At 41.2% G+C, this 25,496-nt stretch overlaps 1 protein-coding gene across 1 annotated transcript in view; it reads right to left on the bottom strand.

Annotated features, from left to right (window-relative positions):
* LOC132208748 (ral guanine nucleotide dissociation stimulator-like 1) overlaps positions 1 to 19,046 on the bottom strand; it is a 51,247-nt gene extending 32,201 nt beyond the window's left edge. The window contains exons 1-4 of the mRNA XM_059644122.1: positions 18,804 to 19,046; positions 17,653 to 17,711; positions 16,220 to 16,293; positions 12,183 to 12,382 (exon numbers count right to left, since the gene is read on the bottom strand). Coding sequence (XP_059500105.1) covers positions 12,183 to 12,382; positions 16,220 to 16,293; positions 17,653 to 17,711; positions 18,804 to 19,045 — 575 coding nt within the window. The 5' untranslated portion in view covers position 19,046. The remainder of the gene's footprint in view (positions 1 to 12,182; positions 12,383 to 16,219; positions 16,294 to 17,652; positions 17,712 to 18,803) is intronic.
* Positions 19,047 to 25,496: the final 6,450 nt, after the last annotated feature.

The following is a 25,496-nucleotide window of genomic DNA, read 5'->3' as shown; positions in this document are numbered from 1 at the left end:
ATATTTTGGCCACAGGCAAAAAGAGAAACCCAAATTCCCTTTTGAAAGGTCCAGCTGGATCGATTTCTGCAATCCACTGGGTTCATGAAAGCCAGCTCATTAGCTTACTGCTTTGAAGAAAAATCTAATCACCGCTGGTTATTTGCTGATCTTCTCAAATTTTATAAGCATAGCGCATTTGTGAAACTTTTCATCCCTGGAGTGTCCCTGTAATGTCAGAGGCACATCAATAGAAGGTCAGCAGTGGTGAGAATCGCTTTGTCCCCGAACTAAGTTTTGATCAGTTACCCCCAAAAAAATTTGTGAATTGCATAAACTGTTAAATACTCACCAACATTTAGAAAAATAATGTATTAAAAAAAAACTGAGGTGACAAGAGGTGACATCACTAATGCCATTTGAAAAACATTTCACCCACTATTACAGAATTGCGGTACTCCTGCATATTTCAGTTGTAAACAGACATTCATTTGACCAACATTTCAGTTTTGCAAAAAGGCTCCTCATACTGCATTCAGCTTCCAAACTTTGATTGTTATGCCCAACACAGACTTACAGAAATTGACAGACTTTTTTCAATGACAATAACAATTTTCCATTCACTGCATGCAGTAACTTATACATCCCAAACATTGTTTCAGGAAGCTCCAAACTACATAAAAAGTATGGAAGGAAGTCAACATCACTGTTTATCTTTAATACCAAAGTCTAGTCGTTATCCGAACTCATTCACTGCATTTTTTAAACTTTGTGTTGTACTGGATCAAAATCACTTCATTATTGCGAAAAATTAATCAGAAATACGTGGCCACCGGCTTCTGCATGATGGTTTGTGAGTCTGTTTTATTCACTTCTGTCCCAAACCACTAGCGGGGTGCTTAATCATGATTTGTGCCACCATTTGGGATCAGGGATATTGGAAGGGGATAGGGGCACAAAACAGGAGAACCGAAGGACTGCTTTGCCTTGTCGTAAACAAACAAGTTCATCACAGGATGTTGTCAAGGATTCCTGCAGGAAATGGGGGGGGCTCAAAATAGTTAGAAGTTCATCTTCGAGAAAATAAAATCTAATGTAAATGTCGGGGAAGCAGAATGAATGTCACACACTGGGATTTCCACATCTCTTTTCTTTTCATTTTGAAAATTAGAACAGTTGTGTATTGCCCGTGAAATCATTCTGACTGCATTAATATGGCACATTTTTTGTGGGAACTTTAAATCTCTTACACATGCAAATCCACATTTAGCAAGAGATTACTGAATGCTGCAAGGCACCTGAAAATGTTTGCCAGTCTCCTTTCCTTCTACACTTCCCTTCTGAAGTACCTATATTTAACTCGGTACACACTGGGGTCATCAATAATCCTCATCATTTGTACCATTTGCCACACTTTCCTGCTTGTGGGAACATTCTGAGACTGTCACTAGACAACCTCCTGCTGTAAGACAGACTGCTGTTTCATGTCAGTAAATGCCTGAACTTGTGTTCAAATTTACTTGCAGCAAACACCTTCTTGCTCCTTTTGAAGTTGGACCTCCTCCAAATCAAAATTATTCTGGATTGTTCCTTCCTCTCTTCTGGAGCCAAAATAAATATCTTATGACATGGTGCTTCCTGAAATGATCCATGTCTGATATTTGATCGATAGTGTGTGTGTATGTGTGTGCACAATAATTATAGAAGTGGTAGTGCAGGTTGAAGATATCATCAGGATTCTGAACTTTAAAAATTGGAGCATTGTATGAAAAACAAATAAGTTCTGACAAATGTTTGTTTAAAAATACTCCTGATTTGCCCTCAACTCTGGTATTTACCAACCACACCTCAGGAAGGGATTTGAGAGGGTGCACAAAACATTCACAAAAAATATTACCAGAGATGACAAACTAGACAGCCCTGTGGAGAGGCTGAAGGAGCTTGGGCTGCTCTTGGAGAAGACTAAAAAGTGGTTTTAAAAGTGTCCAAAATCATGAGGGATTTGGTTAGAATGGATAAGAACAATCGGTTCCTTGTGACAGAAGGCTTAAGAAGAAAAGGACACTGATTTAAGATGATCAGCAAGAAGAACCCATGGTGACAAGGATTTTTTATTAAATAGCCTATTTAGGAACTGAAAAGCTCGACCTAATAGTGTGGTGGATGCAGCTTCAAATGGGGTCTTCAAAAGTGAGCTACAATTTTCGAAAGGACATGTTTCGCAGTGTTACACAGTAAAGGGATTTAGGACTGAACATCGGCAAGTCCCTCTTTGAGAGCTGGTACAAACATTATCAAATCATTGTCTCTGGGCTATTACCATTTGATGGCTGTACAACATTGCACAAACTGCTAGCTCCCCAGCTATTTCCTACCGCTTGGTCATATTCTGAATAATGATTCACTTTGTCATGCATGCAGTTAAACTTACTTAGCAATTATTTCGCTGGATCCTGAAGAACCACAACTTCCATTTTCCTCACCATTTGCACTGTCAACATTTCCAAAACTGCAATTGATCAAAGAGGACAAATTAAGTCATTTAGAACAGGCAAACTCGTCCAGAATTAAATCCAACCCAATTCAACACAAAAAAATCACAGTCTTGAGAGATGGATTGTTTTGACTTCCACAGGATGCCCACAGGTCTTCATATTGAGGCAGTGCTGGGGTGGGGCTTGGAAGAGACAGAGCAGGGCAAAAAGGAGAGAAAGCCATTTCTTCAGTATTTCACCCTTGTTGAAAGTTGTTTCTGGGCTATGCAAGAACTAAATACTGAAAGACAAGCAAAATTCAATCTACCACTGAAAAGCTTTGAAAGCCTTATGCTAATTCAACATTATGTCACCTCCCAAAATAAGCCAAACATTGCAGAAGCAGTCAAGCAGTTGCTTCATGTGATTGCTATTGTCTGGACTGGTGCTCACTGCACTGCCAATTGGGGTATCTTCCTGAAGCAACCCTGACATAATCTTACAGCAAATCCCAACAGTTTCCTTTCACAGTATTAGATCCCAAATACTGTAAAACAGGTTTAATCTGACGTCACATCAAATTTACTTGTCAATTACTCCTTCAGTTTCTGACAAACTTAGGATTCCACCCACGACACAGTGTGACATGTCAACATTTTCACAGCTGCAACTGGTCACAAAACACCAAATAAATCATTTTAATTGTTCATGTGATCACAATTTTAATTTCTGGCACTCTTATCAACATTGGGATTTTTGGCTGTGAGGGGGAGCCAGTGGGTAGATGAGATGTAAAGATGTCAAATAAAGAACCTCTGCACTGGGACAGACAATAAATATCCCAAAAGAGACGATTTAAGTTTAACTTCCTCATCTCTGACAAAGAAACTCAAGCTCTTTACAGACTATTGACAATTCAACCCTCACAAGCACAGCTTGTAACTCAAAGTTTGATTCGGAGCCCTGATGTAGGAATTTGTCATTGCTCAAATTCACTGAAGCTTAATGTCAGATGAGTCACCAGTGGCTGTTTTGCTGAAAAATTAATTTTATTCATTTTTCTTTCCTGCTCCTTTAATAGTTCTGAGGTTAGTTAAAGATTTGGACAAAATAAGCTCAGGATTAATTCCAGGTCTCTGACTTGGGAAAGTGCCTGACTTCATGGATGCACATGGCAGATGGCCAGATTAGATAATTAAAAACGCAAACTATTCAATGGCAATATTGTATGGGAGAAATACCAAGGCTCGGACACGGGGAGCAGGTCACTTCTTAATTGTAGGAATATTTATTCAAATGTCACGGAAGTTTGGAGGACACTTCAATGAACTTGGAGGAAGTTTGTAGGGAGGGTGCAGCTGAAGCAGGAAAGAGGAACAAAGAGAAGTGCTGAGGTGGGGTAGAGGAGATTAACCCATTTCTTTCATATTTTTTACCAGAGCCACATTGTCCAGAAATATAACCTCAATATTGATCTGAAAACAATTTCCCATCTAAGTGTTTTGGATGCTTCAATGGTGATGCTATCATTTAAGGCAAATGTCTCTGTTATAAATTTTCCAGGGAGGCAGTCCAGCAGCCACTTTAATGTGATTGCTATAGTCTGGAGTGGCATTCCTTACATTGCAACAAAAAATTTGAAATCAATGATTCTCCATCATTCCTTTTTCACACTGCTGCATTCCAAATGAAGCAGAATTAAAACACATCAAAATTATTTCCGATCAACCTTGCTTCCTCATGGTTACACAGATGCCTGGCAAACTTTGATTCCCACCCACCCGACAATCTGTACGGCCAAAATATCTGCAGCTGCAAGTGCTCATGAAGCACAAATTAAGGAAAGGATCTGCATCTACAACTGACTTATAAACATTGAAAATAAATACTGAATCCCAAAATGCTCTGTATTTCAAGTCCCCAATTGGTCAAAGTCCAGACGAATGACTACACTAGATGGTTTGCTTTCCAAATTTTCAGAGAAAATATGTAGGTCACTCCAGTTACGTAGGCTGGTGCATTTGAGGGGAGGTGGGAGGTTTCGCAGTTTAGCATTGTTGCAAGTTAGACCACCAAGGTCTGGATGTTGAGGGCCAATCAAATTTTCACTGAACATTTTTGAATGTTTTCTATAGATCAAAGGCTGAAATGTGTCATTGATTTAATTACTGGCAATGGCCGCAGAGGGAGTAAAGCTGTTTCTTTAATGTGATTTTTATCATCTCGAATGGTGACATAATCTTTCAGGAGCTACTATATTCACAGCAATTTCTTTTCATATTATGTATTATGAATGAAGCACAGAAGGATGAAACTTACTTTGAGATTTCTGCAGTCGCTTTTGGTGAACTTGGTTCTTCATCTTTCTCAGAGTTTGGGATGTCAAAGGTTTTGGACCTGCAATTCATTAAGACCATAAGACCATCAGACATAGGAGCAGAAATTAGGCCATTCAGCCCATTGAATCTGTTCTGCCATTCAGTCATGGGTGATAAGTTCCTCAACATCATTCTCCTGCTTTCTCCCCATAGCCCTTGATCCCCTTGATAAACAGGAACCTATCTGTCTCAGTTTTAAATGTCCTGGCCTCCACAGCCTTCTGTGGCAGTGAATTTCATAGATTCAACACTCTCTGGCTGAAGATGTTTCTCCAAATCTTCAATTGAAAAGGTCTCCTCTTTATTCTAAGACCGTCCCCTCGGGTCCTCGTCTCTCCGATCAATGGAAGCATCTTCCCAACATCCACTCTGTCCAGGCCATTCAGTATTCTGAAAGTTTCAATTAGATCACCCCTCATCCTTCTAAACTCCAATGAATATAGTTCTGGATTCCTCAAACGTTCCCTATATGTTTCGCTTTCCATTCCTGGGATAACTGTCGTGAATCTCCTCTGAACCCATTCCAGGGACAGTACATCCTTCCTGAGATATAGGACACAAATCTGCACGCAGCTCTCCAAGTACGACCTGACCAGAGCCTTACAAAGCCTCAGAGATACAGCCCTGTTTTTACATTCAAAATAAATGCCAACATTGCATTTGCCTTCCTGAATATATAAGGCAAAAATTAAAGACATTGTAAACAAGCACTTGCACCTAGAAATGGCTTACTCACAAAACGAACATTGAAGTATTTAGTGTGGATCCATAAGACTATGAGATATAGGGGCAGAATTAGCTCATTCGACCTGCTGAGTCTGCGTTGCCATTCAATTCTGACTGTGATGTTTCTCAAGCCCAATTGCCAGCCTTCTTCTGGTACCCTTGATCCTCTTATTAATCAAGAACCCTTCTCTCTATATATCTTAAATAGACCGAATGACTTGGCCTCGATGGCTTTCTGCAATGTTTTCCACAGATGAGCAACTCCCTGACTGAAGAAATTCTTTCTTACCTTAGTTCTAAAGGTTGGTCTCTTCACTGTGCGACTGCGCCGGCATGTCCTAATCTCTCCTACTAGTGGAAACATCTTCTCCATTCCATGTGCAATCCTTCCAGGTCTCTCAGTATTCTGAAAGTTTCAATGACATTCCCTCCCATCCTTCTAAACTGCATCCTGAACAGAACCAAAACCCTCAACCACTCATCAGATGACAAGCTCTCCCAAGTTTTCAAGTGCTTATCAACTGGGTTTGTTAAACAGGCAACATTTCTGATGTATGTAACTACAATAGATCGAGATTTGTTTTTCACCTCCAAGCATTAAAAGGTGGTTTGCAAGTGACAGGAGTTGAGTCTGGAAGAGAAGCTGGGGAAGCTGCAAGAAAGAAGGAATTTCAACTTTCACACGTTTTCAAAACACCACGGTCTTCTTTTTTGGGCAACGGGGGGAGGTGGGGCATGTAATAACATTGGAAATAGAGTTAGAGAGTCAAATTTTTCAATATATTTACCGGCAGTGCACAGTCCAATGTTTGGAAAAGAAACATTCCATTAAAGATCGTGTGTAATGCATGCCCAATCATTCACTGGCAATTAAATGGGAGGCGGGAGGATTAGGAAAATGGCAGGGAGGGGGTTTGCCACCTATACATTGCAAAGCTATGTGACATGGGCCAGTTCTCTTTGACACCTGGACTCTCCTTGACTTCTAAGGACTGCCTCCCTCATTTCCCTGATGGCGCCCACCTACACAACCTCAGTGACAATCAGCATTAACCGTTGGGCTGAGAAAGATGCTGATCTGCCATCCCTTTCTCTGGACCAGCAGCTGTCAAAACTGAGCCAAACCGTCAACTGGTGAGTAACGCCGGCAGCAATCTCTGTATTGGTTACCGCTGGAATCGGCCAAGGCCTCCAGGTTTCAGATCCAGCAGAAGGCCTGCAGCATGAACCACAAGCTTCCATCTAAAATTTCTTTTTACAACACTAAGAACAGAGCAAATATTAGAACAACAGCCAACTGTTTCTTTAATATAAAAAAAACAAACTACGGACGCAGACAATCTGAAAGAAAAGCAGATGTTTCTGGAGAAACTCTACAGGTTTTGCAGCATCTGCAGACAGAAAACAGAGTTCAAGTTGAGCCAAGCGACACTTCTTCAGAGATGCAAAGTTCTGAACAGGGGAACCTCAACTCAAAGCGCCCACTCTGCTTTCTCTCCACAGATGCTGCTCAGTTTCAGGAGAAAGTCTCAAAATAATGTTCCTGAAAATGGTGGCCCTCCAGCAGCTGCCCTTCACATAGTTGTATTCTGATTAAAGCATTATTTCCTCACACATTGGATCAATACTTACTTTCTGATCTCTGTAACTGTCTCTGCAGGCACTGGATTTGCAAGCTCCTCACAGCTCGGAATGTTATCACTGTTTCTGCTGCTGAAATTAGTTGTGAAGAATGTCATTTTAAAAAAACACTTGCAGCCAGTAATTGTTCGCACATCGGCAGTTTCCTTTGTATTCCTTGTACTCTGAATAAAGCAAAACCTTAACCGCTTGTTGTATTCAAACTTATTCCTTCATGATAGATTTTAGAGTGCATGGTTTCCCATCTACCTTGTTGTTTGCACTGTCAGGTATTCTGCAAATGGTCATAAAAGCGCTATCAAGTAAATTTAAGCGAACATCTACATCCACAATAAAATTATCGTCATACACCTGAAAGACATTGAGTCCGTAATTTGAGCCATTGACAGCTAATTTTGTAACAACAGGTCTAGACGCAACTACAGAATATGGTGATTTGTCTCCACAAAGCCCTTGACTGCAGTTTGCAGGATAGGACCATGAGACTGGGGTGTGGCAGTAAAGAAAGAGAGAGAGAGAGAGAGAGAGAGAGGGAAGGAGAGAGAGAGAGAGACGGATGTATCAGATCCATTTCTTCATCATTTTATATTTGTTGCAAAGTCGAATAATATCTTAAACAAAGAGCTCCAGGCCCAAATATAGAAAGGCAACCAACTGTCCGATGAAATACTTCAGATAGTGTCTCGACATACAGGGCTGCATTTCCCAAGTCAACTGGCCTTGGCCTGAGACATGACATTCTTGGTAAAGTGAAGGGGAGTTCATGAGGAAAGCTGAATTCTCTTCTGCACCATTATACTGTGATGTCAGCGGTGGGCAAAGTAGCTGGTTTCATGACTCACTGGGCATGAAGTAAGTCACCAGCTGAAAGCCACTTGTGCCTGTCTGTCTTGCAAATATGAGAGTTCCACAACTCCCACAGTGGACATTGGCCTGCAAATCTCTTTTGTGTAAGCTCAGCAATACCAACCTTCATGACAGCAAAGAAAAGATTGCAGCTCTGCCTCTATTTCATTCTTTGGTCAACAGTTTTTATAAAATAGATCACCCTCCAGATGTACTGGGGGTAGGTTTTTCTTCAAAACCTTCACAGGAGATTTGAAAGACAGCACAGGCAGACTGAGGGGAGGGGAGGAGGTAGGAACCTCAATTCTTCAACATGTTGTATCCTTAATTCAGAGTTCAGCTATCTAAATGTTTGGCGACAAATGGAGATCTGAATAGTGAATAGATGAGCAATTTTTCACTGAACACTTTTGGATCTTTTCTGTTGATACAACTTTTCTTTTTAAACAAACAAAATCTGTGTAGATTTTTGATACAATCAAACAACTTTGTTCATGTGACTGCTGCTGTCTAGTGTTTGCTGCATTGCTGTGGGAGGAAGGCCCTCCACAGATCTTACAGGAAGTGCCAGCAGGTTTTTTAACATTGTTGTATTTTGGATGAAATTTAATTAAGTCACACATTAGACTAAAGCTTACTTTGTGCTCACTGAATCGATTACTGGAATCTCTTCTGCCTCTGAGGTGCCAAAGCTTCCATATCTGCAATTGGTCAGACAGCACAAACTAAGTGATTTTAAACAAGCTTGAATCTACAATTTGCATTCAGCCACTGAAAAACATCTGAAGGTTCAGGATTTTGGCATTTGAAGCCTTGATCACCAAGTTTGTTAATACTTTGCATTGAAACTCCAATTTGGCACTTTACAGCATACCTGCCTCATCCCCTGCCACAGAGAAGAGTAAAGCATTCAATGTGGTTCAATGTTTTTTTAAAAAATCACTGTTTTAAATTGACAACCACTGCCCTTTAGACACTCGCCCTTCATTCTAGTCTCTTCTACAGGAGGAAACATTGTCTCCATGTCTACCCTGTCCAAATCGTCAGGTTTTTTTTGTTTCAAACACGTTGCCCCTTCCTTCCCTAAACACCAACTGATGCAAGCCTTGCCTGTGCAAATTTTCCTTGTAAGACAAGTCACTTAGTCTTGGTGTTATTCTGGTAAACCTGCTCTGAACTGCGTCTAATATATTTACTTCCATCCTTGAAATACACTGACTAATACAAAGAAAATCATTCAAGATATTGGATAACCAGTGATCCCTAATTTTGTGCTTAAATTCCCTCATGATAAAATGAAAACATTTAATTGCTTTCCAAATTACTTAATGTGTCTGTACATGATCATTTTGTGATTCATGCACGAGGATACCCAGATTCCACTCTATCTCAGAGCAATGCAATCTCCCTCAATAAAAACAAAACTGCTATTCTTTCTGCCAAAATGGACTTCAAATTTACCCATGTACAACTCTATTTGTCATATCGTTGACTACTTGCTGAACCTATATTTCTCTGCAGTATTCCGAAGTCCTCTAAGGTTAATTTTTTAGCGCATCTTTGTCACATCACCAAATCTCTCAGTCATAAATTCATTCCTTCAGAAGTCATGGACTGGTCGTCAACACTTGGAAAACTTGGGCAGGAACAGATTTTTTAAATTATACTCATACTATACGATCCTAACCATTTTGAACTCAAGTTAATTCTCACGTATAAAAGCACACGTAAAAAGGGATGAATTCCCTGGATCTAATTACAGAACACCAAAATAACTGTAGCAACTAGTCAGACTGTTTCTCCCTTTCACCATGGATAAAGGAAAATTTTGAAATGTAGGGTGCCTGTAAGGTGAACGGATGCTATAAACATCCGTTGAATTATGATGATCTTTTAGCCGAATTAAAATGGTTGGCTCAAACACTAATCTTAAACACAAAATCTGACCAATTGGTAAAATGGGTTTGAACTTTTGAATGGCATGGAAGCCACTTTGTTGTTGACTTTTTGAAAACTCCAAGAATCTCCCTGCAGATGGAGACTTTCACCAAAAGACAATGGACAAGTTAGAGATCTAAGCAGCCAAAGTCATAAACAGTTACACTGTGAAAGGAGGAGATAGTAAATATAACAGATGATTGTCTTAACCACAGCTACCTTAGAGTTTAATGAGAACCAAACTCCTCAAATTTCAACAAACCACAGTTTGCTGAGATTCCTTGGTTTTACGAAATTTTCGCTTTACCTTTAAAAGAATACCATCATCTAAGATGACCACCGGCCTAACACAAAAGCAAATAAGAAAGTAATAACCTGCGAAGAATCGTTGTCCACTATCTCACCTCTGAGAGATAACGTGAGACACATGCGTGAGCTGTGATGTTTCAAATTCTACGGCAAGTATGGGTCATCTTTTTTTAAAAACTCAGAAGCTTCTGGTTGGAATTATTCTGCTGGAACATTTATTTACTTGGGCAAAGAAAGAGAATATTTTGGCAACAGGCAAAAAGAGAAACCCAAATTCCCTTTTGAAAGGTCCAGCTGGATCGATTTCTGCAACCTATTGGGTTCATGAAAGCCTGCTCATTAGCTTACTGCTTTGAAGAAAAATCTAATAATCTCTGGTTATTTGCTGATTTTCTCCAATTTTTTAACCATAGCACATTTGGGAAACTTTTCCTACCCAGGGATATCCCTCTAATGTCAGAGGTACATCAATTGAAGGTCAGCAGTGGTGAGAATCGCTTTGTCCCCGAACTGAGTTTTTATAAGTTACCCCAAAACACCATTTGTGAAGTACATAAACTGTTCAATGCTCACCCAACATGCAAAAAAACTAATGTATGAAAACTGAGGTGACAAGAGAAACCATCACTGATGTCATTTGAAAAACATTTCACCCATTATTACAGAATTGCGGTATTCCTGCATATTTCAGTTGGAAGCAGACATTCATTTGACCAACATTTCAGTTTTGCAATGAAGGTTCCTCACCCTGAACTCAGCTTCCAAACTTTGATTGTTATGCCCAACACAGACTTACAGACAATTGATCAGAGATAATGGGAACTGCAGATGCTGGAGAATCCGAAATTACAAAGTGTGGAGCTGGATGAACACAGCAGGCCAAGCAGCATGTTCGGAGCACAAAAGCTGGGTCTAGGCCTGACATGTCAGCGTGTGTGCTCCTAAGATGCTGCTTAGCCTGCTGTGTTCATCCAGCTCCACACTTTGTTATTACAGACAATTGATAGGCTTCTTTCAATTAAAATAACATTTTTCCATTCACTACATGCAGAAACTTAAACATTCCAAACATAGTTGTAGGAAGCTCCAAACTACATAAAAAGCATTGAAGGAAGTCAACGTCACTGTTTATCTTTAATACCAAGGTCCAGACATTGTCCTAATACATTCACCACACTTTTTAATCGTTGTATTGTACTGGTTCTCGATCGCTTCATTATTGCGAAAAAATAATCAAAAATACATTGGCAGCTGTCTCAGCATTGTGTTTTGTGAGTATGTTTTATTCACTTCTGTCCCAAATCACTAGCCGGGTGCTTAAACATGATTTGTGCCACCATTTGGGATCAGGGATATTGGAAGGCGATGGGGGCACAAAACAGGAGAACTGAAGGACTGCTTTGCCTTGTTGTAAACAAACAAGCTCATCAGTCCCACTGCAGTCTCTCTTTATGAAGGACTTCAAGTCTAATTACTTTTAATCAAGTTATTCAAACTTATTATGACACATGACATAGGAGATAGAATTTGAATCCGGACCTTTTAGGCAGAAGGTGGAAGATAAAACCATCTGTGTGGAGGATAAAATCCTCCAGAATACTTTAAAAAATGTGGACTTTTCTGATGAAACTGGATGAAAGTTAAAGCCCAAATCTGCAGAGCTTAATGTCCAAGGGATTGGGGTGCAGGTAAGTTTGTGTCTTCAATGAACAAAAAATAGTCTCCCTAACTGAGGGTTGGATGGAGATTCTCAGTTTACTGAGAGTTGTTTCCATATGGCTAGTTTCAGCGATTCATTGCCAGAAGGATTAATAACAAAAATTACTCGACAGAACATACTTTTCTATCATTACCATTAAACAAAGGAGATGCTCATAAGATTTATGCTCACTTGTCCAGGAGGATGTACAACACACTTTCAGCAGTGGTATATGCTTTGTATGTCGAAAAGAATGTGCGGATGTAGAAACGCTCCTTGTTCATGAGAGCGATTACAAAATTTTCGACAAGTCTTTTTGAGGTCTCAGAGTGAAGAATTTGAACGTTGGAGGTATCGACAGCGAGATGGGATGGAAGCTCATCTCCTGATGCCTACAGAGAATACAAATTTAAAAAGTAAATGTGATGCAGGAACAATGTTTATTTGTATAGATCTCTGACATGGTAGAAATATTTCAAAATGCTTCACATTTACATAATCATTTAAAAATCGCTCCAAGATTCATGAAGCTAAAACTAGGGCAGGTCACCAACAGCTTGGTCAGAAAGATTGGTTTTGAGGACAAAGAGGAGATGTTTTGGAACAGTGTCCCAGAACTGGGTAGCTGAACACACCAATGACAGGATAAAGAAGATCAAGCATGCAGGCAAGATCAAAGTGGCTGGAATTAGAAGTGCAAAGATATGAGCATTGAAGGGTTGGAGGGGAATACCATTGATGAGGAGATACAATATGTTCAATCCAATGATAAAGCAGCTGGTCACTTCATGTATTGCTTGAACCATTAAAAAAAACACAAAGTTAAAGTCAAAACATCACAGAAACATGGCCAGCTAGATTCATACAAAACAGAAATTTGAGCCTTGGAGTTATTTTGTATCGATCTCAAGAATATTAAACCATCATTTTAAGTAAATAAACATTTAATATTAAATCCCTTCAGCTGACTACCCACTATTTCTCAATTTCTACTTTAATCCAGTCATCAGACGGGCCAGAAATTTTCCACAACAGAGAAAATGTGGAATTATGTGCAGCAACTTCTGTCTACAGCTCGAGGCCACAGCCAGCAACAGGAAACATGACAGTCTGGCTTCAATCCTGTTTGAATTCTCTGCTAACAATATCACTGACTTCACATTTCTGAACAATATTGTTTTGAGGAATCTAATTACTCTTGAAAGCAAGCTTACATAACTGGAAGGAAAGCAGAGAGGTGTAAAATGTTTGCTGACTTGGCGGAAAATAGAAGGAGGGAGAAACTGAAGAAAAAGGAAACCTCTGTTTTTTTTTGTTCCACAACTCGTGCCATGCAAGGTCTCTTCCAATGTGCTGCCGAAGGGTTATCATACTTGATACTGTGGAGTGTGCAAAAGAAATTAAGAACTCTCACAAAGAACTTCATAGTTCAAATCACATCAAGCACCCCTATATCAAATTCAGTTTCCTTCATGTCAGCAGATGAATATACCTTTGGGATTGGGCAGGGGTCAGGGTGGAGCATGTCAGCAAAGGAGGGAATTGGAGCACTCTTGAAGGAGCCTGATTTGAAATTTGAAATCCAATGCGAACCTCTCAACTTTGCCAGAGTAGCTGACCGGTTCTGTCAGAATTATGAATCGTCTGTATTCACAGGAAATGTATTTCCAAGACTTGTTCCAAGTAATAGAAAATTGTACAAAATGTGTTTCAATTAAATGAAGTTGCCGTTTTAAGAACTTTACCCCACACAAGTATAAAAAAGCATGACTGCAGAAAAGCATAACCTCCAAACAAAGATAACAAAGTGTGGAGCTGGATGAACACAGCAGGCCAGGCAGCATCTTTGGAGCACAAAAGCTGACGTTTCGGGCCTAGACCCTCCATCAGAAAAGGGGGAGGGGGAGAGGGTTCTGAAATAAATGGGGAGAGAGGGGGAGGCGGACCGAAGATGGGTAGAGGAGAATATAGGTGGAGAGGAGACAGACAAATTTCGAGGCAGGAATGGAGCCAGTAGAGGTGATTGTAGGTAGGGAGGTAGGGAGGGGATAGGTCAGGCTGGGGAGGTCGAATAGGTCAAGTGGGTGGGATGAGGTTAGACAGAAGGAAATGGGTGTGTTGCTTGGGGTGGGAGGAGGGGATAGATGAGAGGAAGAACAGGTTAGGGAGGCGGGGACGAGGTGGGCTGGTATTGGGATGCGGTAGGGGAAGGGGAGATTTTGAAGCTCAATTTGTTTATGTGTCATCATATTTTGATCCAGAAAGACAAATAACATTAAAAATAAATTGATGTTTTATGACGATGATGACAATCTCAGTGAGAGAAATTATGTAATGTCCATCTTTAAATATTAAAAGAGCAAAACTATTGAATGTTTGCAATACATTACTAAAATAAAGGCTACCAGCTGCCAATACATTGCCTTCAACATTTTTAATGGTGAAATCTCTGTTTCTTTCTCTCTCACCCTACTACTCATTCCTTCCATCTGTTCTGCTGTTGTGGTAAAAGGCTATCAGCTCCCCTACTCAAATTTACTTCATAATCATTCTTCCCGCTCCCTTCCTTCCCATTCATTGCACGGTGTAACAGAAGAAAGGGCAGGATATCTACGGAAGGATGTGCCCTCCAGTGTTCTAAGTTTTCACAATTCCAGCAAAAAGGAAAAAAAAATACTATCGAGCGCAGTAAATCACGATCCCTCAACGCACAGTTTTTGCGGCGATAAATCAAAACTGGTGCGTTTTCTCAGTATATTGTACACATGCAGTCAGTAAGCAATCAACAGGCATGGAGGAAATCTCTCAAGCAGATATTAATATGTCAATAAAAGCAGGATGGAAGAGTTGAAGTTAATTATGCAGCGGAGAGAATCAACTGAAGTGTGCACATTCAGGTTTCAAATATTTAGTAGAGTTCCACAAGAACATTGTTTTATTTCCCTCTCGTAGTCAAAATGCCACAACACACTCGCTTGCCTGACAGATGACATGTTCTTTTCTTGTTTCGAATTCAGGAATTGGTTTGCAAATCTGGTTCAAATTTGGACTTTGTTCACTGAAGGTTGCCAGGCACAGCATGTGGCAGAGCAGTGGAAAGTGGCCAGTGATTGAAACACCATCTAATGCCCACTCTTAACCCCTATTAACACACTCCAGTTTGTGGCTATAAGTTAGTTCTAGTCATGATGATTGTCAAAAATTTATGAGAAACATGACAGTTATTTTCACCACCCCCACTACACGACATCAAGGGACACAATTCCTCTTCATGATTATATCGTTGCTCTATGTTCATCATGAATGTAAATTGGGTGACTATTCTATCTCAGTCTTAAATTGAAAAGAAGAATTTGCACATGTCGCTTACTTAATTAATAACAATTAGAAAAGTTTGAACAGATCTCTATCCTAGTACACAGCATACTTTTGTTACTCCATTTGTCTTACAGTTTGCTTGCTGAATATCTCAGAACTTAAACTATATTTTTTGAATTCATAGGAATAAGGTCTCTTGAGCTTGCTCCATTGTATCACATCATGATGCATTTCTCTCTTAACTCCATTTATCCATTTACTGTGAATACACTAGCATAACATAAATGGCAGTCTTGAAGTTCTGAATGAACCCAACAGACTTCAACTTCAGAACCTCCAATGGACGACATTTTTTGGAAAAACGTCTGTCGCCAGATTTCACACCCATCGGACGTAGCTCGGATTTGAAAAGTGCAGCAATAGATATTTCCTGACATAAACAGTCAGTGATTATCACAAAAAAACCCAGCTTGTCTGTTCCAAAGTGACCCACCTTCGAAAAAAAAGTCACCATTACCACACCACATCATAGGGCTGTGCTCACATGAGTGAGAGAGAGAGAGACAGCTGGTGATTGTTTAACCAGCATGTCAGGCACGGGGAGAAGTCGATAAGGACAAACCCTCATGGTCAACACAAATGTTTATTTACTCTTTCAATATCACCTTGCTCTTCCTTAGAACAATTGAAACTTTAAAAGGCCAAGTGAGCAGATGAGAGCATCAGCCTTCAAACATTTCAGCTCCCTCAAAATGAAACGGGACAAACCTGTGACCAAATATATAAAGCATCTTGCACATCGTGGAAGAATGTGCGAGTGAGTGAGTGTTGGATGGTGTATAGGAATATGAAGAATAAGTAATCAGGGGATTGGAATTTGTTGTGTGTGAAAAAGCAAGGATAGTACATACCATTTTTATTCTGAGTAGTATGACGGAAATCTGACTGCTTCGGCAAGCTGACTGACCGGAAACAACAGTCAAATCTATAAGATAAGTGAAAACATCATGAGAGACAAAACCAAATTCAACATATAAAGAGAAAGACTGCCATAAAAAAATTAAATACTGGACCAAAAAAGATAAAATGCTGACTTCAGTGTAGTCACATGTGTCCATGATCTGTTTGCTCTTCTGATATCATGTTGCTCTTGTTCAGAAAACACAACTTTAAAATCCTAACTGAGCCAACACGGACGTCAGGATTCAGACTTTTTAGGCCACTCAAAATAAAAATCAACAAAGCTTTCACATCAATATATGAATAAAAATCACTCTACACACCCTGGAAGCACTGTCTCAGAATCTAAAGGGAGTAACCCAGAGTCAAAGCAAGGGAGGCTGCCTTCATGCAGGATCGGTTCACCAAGAGCAGTCTCTGGCATTAATACAGGGTAATGGGCTCTGCCAGATGGACACCTGAGGCAGTCAGCTTCTCAGAATCCACACCTCTGCAGTCCAGTGAGTGGGACACAGTCAGCCCAGTGGGAGACCGAACCCGGTGTGGGGAGTGGGGAGAAAACAGCTGGGAAACTGTAGAGACATCAGTTAGATGTCGGGTCACCTATTGCTCAGTCTGTCAAGGTCGCAAAAGGGGGCTGCCACATCAGTCCTCATTGTGCTCAAAGATATTACACTGAGAACTGTCTGACTCCAGGGTCAGGCTGCTGTCATTGATGCAAGGCTGACAACTACTACTTTTCACAGGTGTCATGGACCGCTGCTGTTTTAATCTCGTCGGATATGGGAGGCACGGTGGCTCAGTGATTAGCACTGCAGCCTCACAGTGCCAGGAACCCGGGCTCGATTCCAGGCTCAGGCTGACTGTGTGGAGTTTGCATATTCTCCCCGTGTCTGCATGGGTTTCCCCTGGGTGCTCCCACAGTCCAAAGATGTGTCGGCTAGGTGGATTGGCCATGCTAATTTGCCCGTAGTGTTGAGGGGTGTGTGGGTGAAAGGAAGGTGGGTCTGGGTGGGATGCTTCAAGGGGCGGTTTGGACTTGTTGGGCTGAAGGGCCTGTTTCCACACCGTAGGGAATCTAATCTAATTTAATATGTCACAGATGAGTATGAGCAAATGGAACAAAGGAGCAGGAATATTTCCAAGATAACAAAGTGTGGGGCTGGATGAACACAGCAGGCCAAGCAGCTGCAGTTCCCTGCTGTGTTCATCCAGCTCCACACTTTGTTATCTTGGATTCTCCAGCATCTGCAGTTCCCATTGTCTCTAAAGGCAAATTTCCATGTGAGGTCTGGAATAAGTGAGTCGATGCCTGACTGAACACAGGGAGACAAGGAACTGGATTGAAGCTTGTGCTTTGTGAAAAATTAATGATAACTCATACCTTTCAGAATCAAAGTGGGTTGGAGTCTGAGGAATGAGAAAGGTGAAGTATCGTCAAACCTAAAAGACAAATGAAAACACCATAAAAGTAAAAGCCAAATTCAACATGAAAAGAGAAAGAGTACGATCACACTTACTTACTAGACCAAAAAATATGCTGACTTCAGCCTCATTACATATGTCAAATATTCATTTGCGCCTTCACTTGGTCTTCCTTCAACAATTTAACATTTTAACTTGTCAACTGAGCAGCCAGGACATCACCCTTCAGATACTTCAGTTCAAAATGAAACTCAACAAAGCTTTGCTCTAATCCAACACCTTGAACATCTGGAATGATTTCCCAAGGGGCCTTTTCCATCTAAATACTATTTTTTGGCTGCTGTAATGTAGGAAAGGCACTGGTTAATGTGCAGAAAGCACGTTTTCATGAATAACAATTGGTAATGATTAGCTTTTCCATTGAAATAACATTCACTGAGGGATAAATAGTAGATGATTTATACGGGAGAATTCCATTCTTGTTTTTTTTGCGAATTGTTGTGATAATGGGATCTTGTGGTCATCCGAGATGAACATTTTTCCTGCTAATATCACCTTCAGCAAAGACCAGAAGAAACATTTTGCTCCATCAAAGAGTGGACACAAAAATGTGGCCAGTATAATTTTGGTTTTGGCAAGTACTGGAACCATTGCGACCCACAACATACACGCATTAATTCAATCGGGTTACCCCAAATTCACATCATTTTTCCAGTTTTCCCGTCTTTGAAATTCGTACTAAAATCCAATTTCTTTACAAATAGTGTCCAGTATATATTGAATTCAAATTACCTCAAAACTCTTCTCACAACCAAGAGTGATACCACAAAGGTATTGCTCCTTTCCCTCCGCTTCAATTAGTGTTAGTTCTAATTACACTGATGAGGGAGAGAAAAGAAATAAGCGATTCGCACTTGAAACTGCAGAGCTACAAGTCTGCAATGTTCACCTCACGTTGTCTCAACATGAAGTGAAGACACACAGCAGTTATTGTTTATTCTTGTTTGTGTTTATGACATCACAGGCAAACCATTGTGACGTCAATGGGCTTATTCTTTTTTAAAAGAAAACCTTCCTGAGAAAGAACACAAAACCTGTTCCAGCAGTTACCTGCTGTTTTCCACTTCATCTCCGTGTACGCGGTTGTCATGTGGGGAGGGCTTGTTTGTAAACGTGGGCATCATAACATGGATGCAGTTTCCCATCTTCACCATCTTCCCATAACAGCCTTCCTGGTATATTGCCCATGGGGGTAAAGGCACCAGGAGGCCTGCCCACGTGACCAATCCGTCTATTAATTTATTTGGTGGCCAGACTGGCTGGTCAGCTGTCAAGAGGATGGATGGTCTCATCTGTCCTGAAAGTCCCTTAAAAACATCCCTGAAGTTAATTTAACCTTTATATTCACCTTCGAATCCTTTGCACTCCTCTCATCACAGTCACAACAACACTTAGTGTTATGTCCTGCATGTTCACCAACTCTCTATTCATGCTCATACATTACCTTCAGTTCCAGAGCCCTTATCTTATCTATTAGCCACCAGTGTGACACCCTACAAAATGCCTCTTGGGAATCCAAGTGTTATGCAGCTGTTGGTTTCCTCTTTGCGGCCTCACTTGTTTGACTCTGAAAAAGGAATGAAATTGTCAAACATGCCTGGCCCCAGGGTGACCTTGAACTTACCTGCAACTGCCCTGTCTCCATCATGGAATGTCTTCTTCTGGATTGACCACGTTGATTTAATCAGATGATACGATTTTTGTTTTAAAAGCATTGCTGAAACATACTTAATGAAGAGACATTATTAAGCACTTTCCCAACTGATTGAAATCATGTTAACTGGCTTTATCCCTTATTTTTGCTCCTCTTTCTTTCTTACATAGCAGTGTTACAACTGCTAATTTCTACTGAACTCAGACTTTTCCAGACTCCAGGATATTTTGGTAAATCAGAAACCAAAATATCTACGATGTCTGAAGCTGGGCTCCAGGGGTATTCAGTTTCTTGGAAGGACTGACAAGAAGGAGGAGGTAGGTTAGCATTACTGGTTACGGAATAAAATTAATATGGTAATGACAATGGATATTAGTTCTGGTGAAATGGAGTCTGGGTACAGTTTAGAAACATCAAGGGACAGAAATTGACAGTGGTCGATGTATATCCACCCCAGTCAACTCAAGTGGTAATTTTAGCAGAAGGCACTAAACAGGAAATTGAAGACACCAGCAGAAAGAGAGAGCTCTAACTATGATGAAAGGTCACTGACTTCAAGAGTCAGGTGACTTCAGTCTGCATAAAGATTGGGCAAAGCAAATCAGTTATCATTGCATACAGGAGGAATTCCTGACATACTTGTTAAATTCATTCACGGGATGAGGGCATCACTGGCTAGGGTAACATTTATTACCAATTCCTAAATGTCCAGAGAGCAGTTAAGAGTCAACCACATTGCTGTGGGTCAGGAGTTACATGTAAGCGAGGCTGGAAGTTTACTTCCCTTAAAGGACAACAGATTCATGCTCATCATTAGACGCTTAATTCCAGGTTTGTATTGAATTCAAATTCCGCCGTCTGCTGCAACTGGATTCAAACACAAGTCCCCAAAGTACTATCTGGGTCTCTGGATTAAGTGTCCAGTGATAACAATCTCAGGCCACTGTCTCCCCAATGAAGTGTGTGCAGTGCGGGTTTCTGGGTCAACACTTTGAGGAACCAACAAGCAAAACTGAAGTTTGAGGTGGGAAGACTGTGCTCATGCCCCCTCGGGGAAGTGACCCTCATTTTCACCCACAGAAGGAAACTAACAAGGACACCTTCCACCGAGAGTGCCAGAGGCTTTCGGAGAGAGCAACCCCCAGAAAGCAGAACTTCACTCACTTGGCTCTATTGTCCCATTCCAGACTCCAAAACTAGAACCTGTTTACAGCAACAAATGGAAGTATTTGATGGATGCCCTGGGTTTTTGCTCCTCCCCCATTGCTCACCTGCAGTTTTCCTGCTTCACCTTGTACTTCCAGCCAAACATCACTGATGTCAGCTGCTTCCTGCCATTCCAAATGCTCCTCCTCAAGTGGAAGGACAAACAGCAATGTGGAAATTCACACATATTTCCGGCCTGTGGAGGAAATGATACTGTTATAATTTCAGATAATTTTTAAAGGGCTCTTTTTGACCTTTGAAGCAGGGGGTGTACAAACACTATCACAGGCTCGAACTCACAACCACTTGTTTCTGAGAACAGTGCTCTGACCACTGAGCTGTGGGGCCAGGCACAAGACATGGAAAGAGGGTCTCATGTATTGGAAATAACAAAAGAATAGATAACTGGAGACTATTATATATCAAGACGTAACAAAACCGAAACAGAGCAGAGGGGCATCATGTGCAGAAGGTTGGGAGAATGCAAGGCTGAATCAGACAGTGTCCTGAGTGCCATAAACTGATCTTTCCTGCTGGTCCAGAGATTACGATTCAGTGCCTTCACTGTCGTAGCCTGTTCATGGTTATCATTTAAAGTAATAAATCTGAAATATTGACTGATCTTGAGAAGCAGAATTATGTCATTGATCAGTCAAAATCGATTCACTCCATGTGACAGTTCCACAGCAGCAATGCCAGCTGAAACTGCCTGGCATGCAATCAGTTTAAAACAAGAATAGAGGGGAGGTCAGGAAAAGTGAAGGGCAATGGTAGTTTGTGAGAGGTGACTGGAGGCCAAGTGGAGCCAGGTTCAATGTGGGTGTTAAAGACCAGTCTTCACTGTTACCCTGGCATACAGATCACATTGGATCAATCACACAAGGATCCTCCTTTGTGTGTTGTCCTTTGCACATCACAACTCGGGTCAGTGCCTTGAGGGGCTCGGATATTTTTAATTTGGCAACTAACTCAGGTCAGTGGTGCACAAACTAAGCTGTGTCGGGACACTATTTAAATGGGTCACCACTCATTGCAATGACCCAGAACTATGCAGAAAGAGGAAGAACACCAATACAAAATCTTCGCTTTGAATGGATATCCCTGCAATTTCATCCACAGGTACTGACTAAACAGCAACACGAAGAGGACACATTATGCCCTAACACACTGGACACACTGCCACACATCAAGAACATATCAGAACTGACAACTCCTATGACCACTAGGAATTACGGTAGCACACAAGCCCAAAGCCATGCTACGACAAACATTCTCAAGGATTAAAGACACCATACCCACGACATGCAGAACTGACAGTGTTTACAAAATACTGTGCAACGATTGCCACAAACATTATATCAGACAGACAGGAAGGAAACTAGCCGTCAGTGTACATGAACATCAGCCGGCAGCAAAATGACATGACAAACTTTCCCTAATATCAGTACACCCGGATAATGAAGGCCATCAGTTTAACTGGGACAACATAACCGTAGTAGTGCAATCCAAACATAGCCACACATGGGAATTCCTAGAGGCATGGTTCTCAATCCATAATGCAGTCGGCAAACATATAGAATTGGACCCCATATGCAACCCATACAGAACAGAATGCGAAATGACAGAAGTTGCCGGAACAGACCGGGCAGTATAAATTTCAAGTGGAGGAGAACAACATCGCTTCTTCGGAAGTCTCACTCATGACGTTACCTTGCGTGGTGACGAAAAGTCTGAACGAAAACAAGCCAGCTGGGTGAGCAAGTTTACAACTTTATTTGTTATCTTTACCGTTTAATGTGTGGCTCAGTGTCAGTCTTATACACACAGTGTTCTACCCGCTTCTCCTGCTGTACACAAGGTTTCCCAGCAAAAGGCAGCTTTGTGTGGAACACATGCAGTTTCTCCTGACAATGGGTACTGTTGCCATGAGCTGGGATATGAAATATACAATGAGCTGAAGTAGCCCCACACTCAAGTTACTCATTTACCTTTTAATTTCAATTTTCAATTTCCAAAACCCAGCAATCCATTCACTTAAGCTGCTGGGAACCTGACAAAAACAGCGTTGGCCAGACATTCCTCTTCGGGAGTGTCTGTCAATTTGCAAGGGTAGAAAAGCTGTCAACTTCACTCGAGTGAGAGAGGATACAATATTCCAAACTTCCAATTCAAAATCAGATGCCGTATCAATGACACCACTGGCTCCACACGTCTTGCTGCAGCTTTCATCCTGTCGATTGCGATGTAATCAGGGATACTGGCGGAAAAACCATTTGCAAGGTGAATATCCTGCAAAATAATCACCGTCGCTGCTGCACTTCAACGTTCTCCACTTTGTGAAGCGGTGAATGTCACTGGCAAACGAAACACATTAGCCCTCACATGCCTGGTTCACTGTCACCTGTTTCTTTGCCACCCGTTTCTCTGCTGGAACTTGCCATTGCTTTGTTCACAGTCACTGCAAAGTTCTGCCTTGCATATTTTTTTTATTAAATTATCTCCTCCCAACTTAAAGACATTCCCTAGTCTTGAAATCTCCCATCCTTGGGAAATGACGACCACAATTCATACTATCTACATGTCTCATTATTTTATGAACTTCTAACAGGCCGCCTCTCAACCTCCTAAGCACCAGCAAGAAAAGTCAAAGTCTATCCAACCTTTCTTTATAAATCAAAGCTTCCATACCAGGCAACATCCTGGTAAACCTCTTCTTAACGCTCACCAGCTTCATGATATGCCTCCTGTAATTGTGTGACAGAAACCGCACATTGTATTCCAGAAGAGGTCTCATCAACATCCTGTGCAACCTCAATATGACTTCCCAACTCCTAAACTGAAACAATTGAGCAATGAAGGCTGCCGTGCCAAAAGACTGTTTAACCACTGTCTAAATGGGATGTAAACTTCAAATAATCATGTACCTGGATCCCCTAAGTCCATGAGTAGGCACCTTAACAGTGAGAGAAAGTCTGTGGGAGGATGAGGAATAGTTTTGAATTTCTTTGACCTCACATCTGAAGAAATTTATTGGACACATGCAGCTGAATAAGTTCAACAATTCATACTCCGTGAAGAACTATAAATGAACCTGAAGATTTTTCAATTAAAAAGTAAAGTTAGACCCTCTCGAGTCAGAAGGAAGCCATCGCTGTTCTGTTTCTGAACTTCTCCTACCCAACAGGTTCTGCAACATGTCCATATGAAGATGGATAAGGGAGAACCAGTGGATGTAGTGTACCTGGACTTTCAGAAAGCCTTTGATAAAGTCCCACATAGGAGATTGGTGAATAAAATTAGGGCACATGGTACTGGGGGCAAAATGCTGAGTTGGATTGAAAATTGGCTGGCTGACAGGAAGCAAAATGTAGTGATAAACGGGTCCCTTTCAGAATGGCAGGCAGTGGCCAGTGGGGTACCACAAGGTTCAGTGCTGGGACCGCAGCTGTTTACGATATATATTAATGATATAGACGAAGGCATTAGAAGTAATATTAGCAAATTTGCTGATGACACAAAATTAGGTGGCAGTGTGAAATGTGAGGAGGATGTTATGAGAATACAGGGTGAGTTGGACAAGCTAGGTGAGTGGACGGATACGTGGCAGATGCAGTTTAATGTGGATAAATGTGTGGTTATACACTTTGGTGGCAAGAACAGGAAGGCAGATTACTATCTCAATGCAGTCAAGTTCGGTAAAAGGGAAGTACAACGAGATCTAGGTGTTCTTGTACATCAGTCAATGAAAGCAAGCATGCATGTACAGCAAGCAGTGAAGAAAGCTAATAGCATGCTGGCCTCATAACAAGAGGAATTGAGTACAGGAGCAAAGAGGACCTTCTGCAGCTGTACAGGGCCCTGGTGAGACCGCACCTGGAGTATTGTGTGCTGCTTTGGTCTCCAAATTTGAGGAAGGACATTCTGGCTATTCAGGGAGTGCAGCGTAGGTTCACGAGCTCAATTCCTGGAATGGCGTCCGGGACTATCATATGTTGAAAGATTGGAGCGACTGGGCTTGTATACACTTGAGTTTACAAGGATGAGAGGGGATCTGATTGAGGCGTATAAGATTATTAAGGGATTGGACACTCTGGAGGCAGGAAGCATGTTTCCGCTGATGGGTGAGTCCAGAACAGAAGACACAGTTTAAAAATAAGGGGTAGGCCATTTAGAGCAGAGTCGAGGAAAAACTTCTTCACCCAGAGAGCGATGGATATATGGAATGCACTGCCCCAGAAGGCAGTGGAGGCCAACTCTCTGGATACTTTCAAGAAAGAGATAGATAGAGCACTTAAAGATAGTGGAATCAAGGGTTATGAGGATAAGGCAGGAACAGGATACTGATTGTGGATGATCAGCCATGATCGTAATGAATGGTGGTGCTGGCTCGAAGGGTCGAACGGCCTACTCCAGCGCCTATTGTCTATTCATTCACCATATCCAGATACATGAACGTTGGATCACTCTCCAAAGGTATCAGTAACTATTGCCAATCCTCAGTTACATCTGGAGAACTTGATGTTTGACCTTTCTGAACCAGTGCAGGTCATGTGGTGAAGTCGCACTTGCAATGATATTAGGTAACGAGTTCCCAAATGATCGTGAAGGATTAGTGATGTTTTCCAAAAGAACAATTTAAATGTTTTCACATTTTTGATTCAATCCAATGATCTGACATATTACACAAGGTTGTCACAAAACAATATTTGATACCAGGTACTTATTAGGACAAGTGACCCAAAACTGGCCAAAGAAGTAGGTTTCAAGGAATATCCTGAACAAACAAGGGACTTTGAAAACCACGGATGTTTAGGGAGTAAATTCAAGAGCTTATGGCCTTAGGAACTGAAAACATGAAAAAGGTGGGAGTTAAAACCAGAAAT

This window comes from Stegostoma tigrinum, unplaced genomic scaffold (genome assembly GCF_030684315.1).
Source record: "Stegostoma tigrinum isolate sSteTig4 unplaced genomic scaffold, sSteTig4.hap1 scaffold_53, whole genome shotgun sequence".
NCBI lineage: Eukaryota > Metazoa > Chordata > Chondrichthyes > Orectolobiformes > Stegostomatidae > Stegostoma > Stegostoma tigrinum.
This window is presented reverse-complemented; position numbering and strand designations above follow the sequence as displayed.